The sequence below is a fragment of the Scardinius erythrophthalmus genome (genome assembly GCF_964197995.2).
Source record: "Scardinius erythrophthalmus genome assembly, chromosome: 22".
NCBI classification, from domain to species: Eukaryota; Metazoa; Chordata; class Actinopteri; order Cypriniformes; family Leuciscidae; genus Scardinius; species Scardinius erythrophthalmus.
Window position 1 is genome coordinate 4,842,501 of NC_138242.1, and position 8,286 is coordinate 4,850,786.

The 8,286-nt window shown below is 37.2% G+C and overlaps 1 protein-coding gene across 1 annotated transcript; it reads right to left on the reverse strand.

Moving 5' to 3' along the window:
- Window positions 1-550: 550 nt before the first annotated feature.
- On the reverse strand, window positions 551-4,984 carry idi1 (isopentenyl-diphosphate delta isomerase 1). Its single transcript, XM_081352523.1, has 5 exons — window positions 4,564-4,984; window positions 3,931-4,103; window positions 3,421-3,513; window positions 2,815-2,945; window positions 551-1,013 (listed from the first exon to the last, which is right to left on the reverse strand). The coding sequence occupies exons 1-5, from the start codon at window positions 4,686-4,688 to the stop codon at window positions 696-698; spliced, it is 840 nt and encodes a 279-aa protein (XP_081208649.1). The 5' UTR covers window positions 4,689-4,984; the 3' UTR covers window positions 551-695.
- Between the last annotated feature and the right edge of the window lie 3,302 nt (window positions 4,985-8,286).

The following is an 8,286-nucleotide window of genomic DNA, read 5'->3' on the forward strand; positions in this document are numbered from 1 at the left end:
TCAGCAGCTCAACTGTTTACAACATTGATACATTTTTTTTTTTTTTAGCAGCAAATTAGCATATTATAATGATTTCTGAAGGATCATGTGACACTGAAGACTGTAATGATGGAAATTCAAATATATTAAAATAAAAAAACTGTAAATTTAAATTGTCAATTCTTCCTTCATTTTAAAATTGTACTGTTTTGACAATTAAATATTCATACAGAGCATAAACGATTTTTCAAAAAACATTGAAAGAATCATACCAACCACAAAATGAGAGGAAAATATGAAGGGATGAATGAACGGATAGACCATATTTTTCCATATTTATTTTCTAAAAATGGTGTAATGAATGAGCTGAAATAAATGAGAAACCAAAATTGTATTTTCCTTCTTTAAAAATGACTTGTAAACTTCTTCATGAGCCCTGATAGTTTTATCTACACAAAACATTCTCTTCAAAAGCAAAGTCTCTGATATGAAACTAGGCACTTTACACAAAGTGTTTATTAGCAATCCTTCCTTAAATCCTCTGACAGAAAGACAGCAAATGCTCAGTATGTAAGTGGATTACTAGAACTTTAATGCTAAATCAAAGTGCAAACATTTACAAACCAAGGCTTTCTAACAAGACAAGCCCTTCATGAGTGTCCAGTGTTTATCAGTGTGTCGTGTGGCCTATTAACCGTTTAAGCGTCCATGTGTGCTCACATGCGGTGGATCCTGTCGTGGTCGATGAACTGTTTGAGGTTATGGAGGTTGTCCCACCACTTGAAGAGGAAGGTTTCAGCGATGAGACTGAACCAGGGCGTGATCTCCAGCTCTTTCCTCTTGGCTTTCTCCAGGATCTCCTTCAGCTCCTCTTTGGACACGTAGCAGTGGCTCTGGATCTCATTGGGGTCTGGATTCAGATCCACATCTTTCTGCATGAAGAGGATGTAGTCGATCTCGTGCTCGCCCCAAACGCCGTCTGACTGGGCTTTGTACTGGATGCGGGTCAGGTAGGTCATCTCTTCTGGAGGCACCTGGGATAACAAGAACACAGGGCCTAAAACTCACTTTTTGCCCCTCCTGCCAATGGCCAGCGACTTAAGGCTACACTGTGTGATATTTTCCCCCATCTAGCGGTGAAATTGTATATGACTACCCAGTGAATATTACTTTCTGTTCCTTTCAATTCTGAGGGCGTTTTAACTCCTACGGTGGCCGTATTATTTCAGATCTGCCGGCAGTCGCGAGTAATCTCCCCCTCGCATTCGTCACGGTGCCACTGCGTGTAAAAACGAGAAAGGCGAAGCTTGAATTTCCAGGTATGTCCCTCTTTGGCTAATGTATTTTCAAGATGGAGGCTCAACATGGCTGCTGCCATTCGAACGACTCACTCGTATGTATTATAAATGGCAGATTCTATGCTTACGAGAATACTTTATTAGTTGGTGGAAGTGATTACACATTAATGAGCACATATCATTTTGAAAGAACAAAGTGTTTTTTGCTAAGAATCAACTTAAAAAGTTACACAGTGTAGCTTTAAGAAAATTTATCAGCCATAAAGATTTCTTTTTTTACCAGCCATGAACGCGCTGGCTGAATTATCATTTTTATTAATATCTTTCACATCTACTGCAGTCAGATTCACTCAGAAGGAATCACTCACATTTTCTGTGCACTTGTAATGACACATCAAGGATGTTAAGAGGCTAAAAGCAGGTTTAGTACTTGCCCCATTGAAGTCAACAGGGTGCAAATTTTAAAAATAGAATAACTAGGTGTAGGCAACACCGATTTTTGTCGTTGTTCTCTGTATTGACAGCACTCCAAATGTACAAAAAAATGAGCTCAATGTTAAAATTGACCGGAGTTCTCCTTTAAAGGGATACTTCACTGATTAGCATTAAGCTTTGTATCAGGAGAAACCCGGTAGTATTTTGGAGTGACCATGCTTCCCTCCCTCATGTCCCCCTGAGACGAGAGATTTTTGTATTGTGTGTCTGGGAAAAAAAAAACTCAGATGACGCAAAAATCGTCATTTAGCTCATCAGAGTCTTTTCTGTCCAGAGGCGAGAGACTCCAGCCAATAGGAGGAGCTCGTCCCGCATGTGTTCCCCCATAGGGGGATCTCACCATAAAACAGTGTCTTTTCAGTTTCGAGTCGACTAGTCGTATCATTTCTCCCGATACGGCCCTCTGTAACCGGTAGGCGTGGCTTGGGAGTGACAGCGAAGCAAGTGCATTCTGGGAGTTGTTGTCTTTCATCCACATGAGCCAAAAATACATTTTCAGGCTTTTCTCAGACTAGACGGCACCAACTTGTAAAATTTATTTAAATTTAAATCTAAAATTTGACCCAATTTAAATACACATTCATCTTTCCAGCGGTGAAATATCCCTTTAACTGTATAAATTAGACGTACAAGTAGATTAATCCTTATTAAAGTTATTCAGTCATGGGCAGTGAGTGATTTTTCTTTGTCTTTTGTTGTTTGATTAGCATTAAGGACACAGACGGAGTTGAGTTGAGTAATGAACTGAGATCTTGCACTTGAAATTTTCAATTGGCAAGGCTTAAACTTTCGTGACGATGCAGCACTGGCCCGTCATCTGTCCCAAGAGTCGTTCACATTTGTTCATGTTCTTGCAACATTTCATTGATAGAGTTAATACGAATATTATCTGCCAACTAGTAACTCACACACGTTTCATAGACTCAACAACGCGATTTTTACTCGCATTTGGCGAGTGTTAATTTTAGGCCTTGTCTGTACAAGCCGCAGTTTGCAATCCATAAATATTGCTGTTGAACATTATGTGTTTGGGTCTCCGTACCTGAACCATGGGAATGCCGAGCTCAGCCTGGAGGCGTCTCTGTGCGGCGCGTCGGACCCCGATGGCGTCCTGCTCCTCCAGTTCACTGGCCGTGTGGAGCGGGTGACTACAGCAAGTGTTGGTGAAACAGCCTGGGAAAGCACACCAATCACAGTTATTTCAGGCCAGTGGTATTTTAGTATCATTCAGATACTATTATAGTTTTTGATACTATACTCTACTATACTATAATCTACTATTTAGATTATGTTGTGTGGTTTTATGTCTAATTTTGTATGTTTTAATGTCTATATAGGTTTTAATCTTTTTTTAAAGTTATTTTAGTACATCAATTCGAAACTAAATGAAAAAGAGAAATGTTGTAGCTGAAATAATTTTTTTTTTTTATTATTACAAAAGTTTACACAGAGACGATAACGGTATCATTTTCAGAAAACTGCATTTTCAGGCCCCAAAACGCCATTGTTGTATAAATGAACGGCCAAAACACATTCCGTTTTCAGTTGAAACCGGTGTCGTGTAAACCGCCCCTCAGTCTTCTAGGTTTTGACCTAGATAACATATATAATAACATATAAGTAATATTAAAATAACACTGACACGCACCTGGAAAAGTGATTTTGGCGTTGGATCTCTGCTGAAGGAGAAGCTTTTCCTCACTGTTAAACAGGAAAACACTGAACGCTCGATGCAACAATCCTGTCAGTAAAAATATTTAACAAAAGTTAGTAGTTGTGGAATCAGCTTGCATAAGATCACTTTTACAACCTGCCAAACGCGATTTTATCCACCACACAGACAATCTAATATAGTGGGTGTAATACTTATCTTACACCCGACCTTGAATGAAGGAATCACTTAAATCATAAGACAGATTCAAAGACACTTCTTGCTTTATTTGTTTTGAATATATGACACAAAAAGTGGCCCCAAAACTATTCAGACACTAGTCATGCTCAAAATGTATACATTTAGTTATATTAGATAACAAAATATTAAAGCAGGTGACAAACAAATGATGCAAAAGCATTTGTCAGAATCTGTCAGAAAGTAATATAGTTTTTTAAAGTGTGTCTGAAGTTTAGAAACACTTTTTGGGGTTGCGGCATTCATTACCTTTATCAATGTTTGAGTTGAGATGGCAGTTTTTCTTGCTGTCAGCTCCAACCTTTCTGTCGTTGTCGTCGATCAGGATGCACATCTCTGCCAGCAACTGCACCTGCTTCTCATCCAGATTATCCATGTTAATCTCCGGCATCCTTACAGGTGAACTGAGCCGTCTGACCTGACTGCACACACACACACACACACACACACACACACACACACACACACAAATAACAATCATTATGGTTAAGTAATATCATCATATAGAGCATATTAATACATATATTTAATTTTTAAGTACTAAATAATACAATTAAGTAGTTACCTAAATAAAAAAAGTACTCAATAAAAACTGAAACCCATAACACTTAAAAAAGTTTAACATAATTAACAGCTAAACGGCATAGGCGTAATAATAACTGAATAATGCACATTAAAGGAAGTAAACATATCCAACAATAACAAATGATACTTAAAATAAAATTATCACAATAATTACTACAAAAACAATCGTAAAAATTGTGTTTAACAGTGGGCTAAAAGTTCGCAATTAAAAGGACATTTTATTTAGGGCCTGTAAGATCAGCAGCTCATAAACGCATCGTATCATGATATGCTGGTGTTCGTGTAGTCTGCACTCACCTGTGATGATGATGATGAAGATGATGAGCTGGGAAATGAAGAGTTTCTGCTCCTGAAGCGGGTTTATTATTGTGTCTCGCGAGCAGCGCAGCTGATCTGCGCGCCGCCCACAACCACCGCACCATGAGCGCGCACACGACACTGACCAATCACAGTCAAGCACACTGCAAACACGCCATCACACCACACGACATATATACATCTGCTCTACGACTCTACAGTAATGCAACGCTTAACACACTCACACCGCTGAAGTGATAAGGCTCGAATGGTCTTCATAACGCGCGGATCACACATAAAACACACAAACAATGCTAAAGGAACCGATCACTGCTCAACTCTGACGATCACACGGACACTGGTGATGATTCCCCGCCCATAAATGAGGCTTTATGCCAAAGAGTTTGATTGGTTGTTGGGAATGAAGCCGTCTTCGGATTGGTGTATATCTCTTTGGTCTCGGATTGGTCTAGGATCTCTTCCGGGTTTGATTGACGGATGGAAAAGCAAAAAAGCAAAATGAAAAAAAGAAGCAAGTAATGAAATTAAATGACATTAAACGAAACGGAATAAATCGTTTTGGATATAAAATGAAATACAATAATTTAAAGTTTAACAGGTATACTGAAAATATCAACACACATTTTAAGAGACCATTTTCAAAAGTATTATTACAGTTTTTCTCAATTGTTTACACACATTTTCTGGTACTTGAGACACAATGACCACAACATGTAACTCATTCACCAACCCCCTGAACCAATTCTGCTAAACTACAAGCACAATTCCTGCTTTACACTCGAATTGCAGTTCTAAAACACACTTTTTTCAAAACACTACACACAATTCTCTGCTTTTGGCACAATTTTCATGCAGAAAATCTCTTGTTTTCACAAGGAACACACTGCCATTCAGATATGCACACTGACTCATCACATGGGCAAACACCCGTCACACAGTTTTACAGTTAGCAATCAGAGCTTTAGCATAAAAGGGCAACAGGGCAGCTCTTCAATGGGGCAATTATGGAAGCTTGTTTCCGCCACAAAATAAAAAAAAAAAAAAAGATAATTGCGACTTTTTATCTCACAATTGCGAGTTTACATCTCGCAATTCTGACTTTATTTCTCAGAATTGCGAGATATAAAGTCATAATTGCGTGAAATAAAGTCACAATTGCGTGTTATAAAGTCAGAATTCTGACTTTTTTTCTCGCAATTGCGACTTTATATCACGCAATTCTGACTTTATATCTCAGAATTCTGACTTTATATCACGCAATTGGGAGATATAAAGTCAGAATTGCATGATATAAAGTCGCAATTGCGTGTTATAAAGTCAGAATTGTGAGATATAAACTATTCTGAGGTAAAAAAAAATAAAAAAGTCCGTCTTTTTTTCCCCCTTAGAATTGGACTTTATATCTCACAATTCTGAGAAAAATGTCAGAATTGCGAGATATAAACTCGCAATTATGTGTTATAAAGTCAGAATTGCGTGATATAAAGTCGCAATTGAGAGAAAAAAAGTCAGAATTCTGACTTTATAAGACGCAATTGTGACTTTATATCTCGCAATTCTGAGAAATAAAGTCAGAATTGCGAGATGTAAACTCGCAATTGTGAGATAAAAAGTCGCAATTATCTTTTATTTTTTTTTATTTTGTGGCGGAAACAAGCTTCCATAGGCAATGGATGCCAACACTGGATTTTTTTTTTTTTACTGTAACTGTATACAGTCAATTCTTCTGTTGTTTTGTATGTAGACCACTGTATGTACAACTTTGTGTTGGTTGGGATGTACACTGTGTACATTGTTTTTGTGGGAAAAATAAAATATATTTGTTACCATGTATCTGTGTGTTCTGAGTAAAGAGTTCTCTGTAAAGCTGCTTTGAGACAATCTACATTGTTAAAAGCGCTATATAAATGAAGATGACTTGACTTGACTTGAGTATAAAAACAATATTCTCAAATATTTTACAACACACTTATGTATGTACTGTCTGTAGTAAGTAACACTGAACCAAAAAAGTGTTTTCCATTCATTAGTGTTTTACACTGAGCATATCTGTGTTCAACTGGTTCTTATAAATGTCTATTCATGTGATGGTTTGTGTGTGTCATTTGAAAACAAAATATAATTTTGAGAAGAAATAACATTGTTTTGAATGTAAAGTTTCATTTTGCAGGAGAATTGAGGGGTTTTGCCCATTGTGTGTGTGTTTTTGGATTTGTGTGTAGAGTTCTGAGAATATGAGGCATGCTTTCAGAAAATGTGTGTAAACAATCGAGAAAAACTGTAATTATATATTGTTGATTAAAATCATTTTAATAATTTAATTTTAACATTAAATAAAAAAACGTATATAATAAATAAAATGTATTTCATATGACTATACATACATACACACACACACACACACACACACACACACACATATATATATATATATATATATTATATAATTCGTTACATTTATAGCGCTTTTCTAGGTACTCAAAGCGCTTTACATGGAAGGGGGAATCTCCTCAATGAAATGAAATGTTGAAATTCCTATATGAAATGTTGACATATTTGTGACAAAACGAACTCGGGCCGATTGTACACACAGCTTACACCGAGTATGAACCTGACACAAGTACAACTGATTTCGGCCGATACTATGGCCCATTCAGAAAAAAAACGTTAGTCAGCCAGATGTTTGGGACTATATGTATGAGGGCGAGTAAATTATTACATTTATTCCCCCCCCACAAAAAAAGCTGCAGCTGTGGCGTCACAGGCAGCGCGAGTTCCTTATGACGTCACTGAGATGTTCAGGTCAGCAGCGATTATCCGAATCAGTCACTAACGGCTAAAGTGTTACAAACGCAGTCTACAGCTTTAAATAACCTGCAAATAGAGTCTACACAGCTCGTTGAGATTCAGAATCTGACAGAATACGGTGTTATTATATAACGTTACAATTGAGTTACTTTGACGGAATCTTCAGTTCAGGTGATCATAACAGTAGTTCAGTAGAGTCACTAGCGGGCGAAGAGTACAAACGCAGTTTACAACTGTAAACAACTGGGCAGAGACAGTGTCAGCATCTGATATCATGTCTGCAAAATGCCCACTGGACCACACAACAGGTACTGAGTTACGTTAATACACATCAGAACTGACACATACAATAAGGGGAAATAGCGAGGTGGTTGTTATAGCGATTAAAAACGAATTTACTAATTTAAAAACGATTGTATTGCGATTGTATTGTAAGGTTTTTAAGAGTTTAGGGATTACTGGCACACAAAGAAAGGTGGTCTCCTGGCAAATGATCTCCTACCCCCAAAAAGTGTAACCTCTGAATGCAAATTTCCATTGTTAGGACATGTTTCCATGTGAAAGAGGTTCTGTCTGTATAATGTAATATAGCAAAGGGTTCGGGGCCTTTCTGTACTTCAGATTAGCCTGAAGAGTAAGACTCTCAGCTTCATGTATAACGTTGGGTTCGCATCTCTTCTCTTTATTCCAGAGCATTTGATGTTTTGTATCGATTATCTTTGAATTGATTATGAAATTGGCATGATACACTTAACTTACCTGACATAATAAATTGTTACATTTGATTATTCTGACTGACTTTGACATTATTTTCATTAAAGAGTTAAAAGGAATAGTCAAACATTCGCTCACATTTAATGATTCACAGATATCATTAAAACCTTTTCATTTATG

Coding starts and splice junctions, on each gene's coding strand:
- idi1 (XM_081352523.1), bottom strand. CDS start 4,688: ATGGTGCGGTGGTTGTGGGCGGCGCGCAGATCAGCTGCGCTGCTCGCG. Junction 2,946..3,420: donor CGCCAAAATCACTTTTCCAG/GTGCGTGTCAGT, acceptor GTGCTTTCCCAG/GCTGTTTCACCAACACTTGC. Junction 1,014..2,814: donor TCGGCATTCCCATGGTTCAG/GTACGGAGACCC, acceptor TTGTTATCCCAG/GTGCCTCCAGAAGAGATGAC.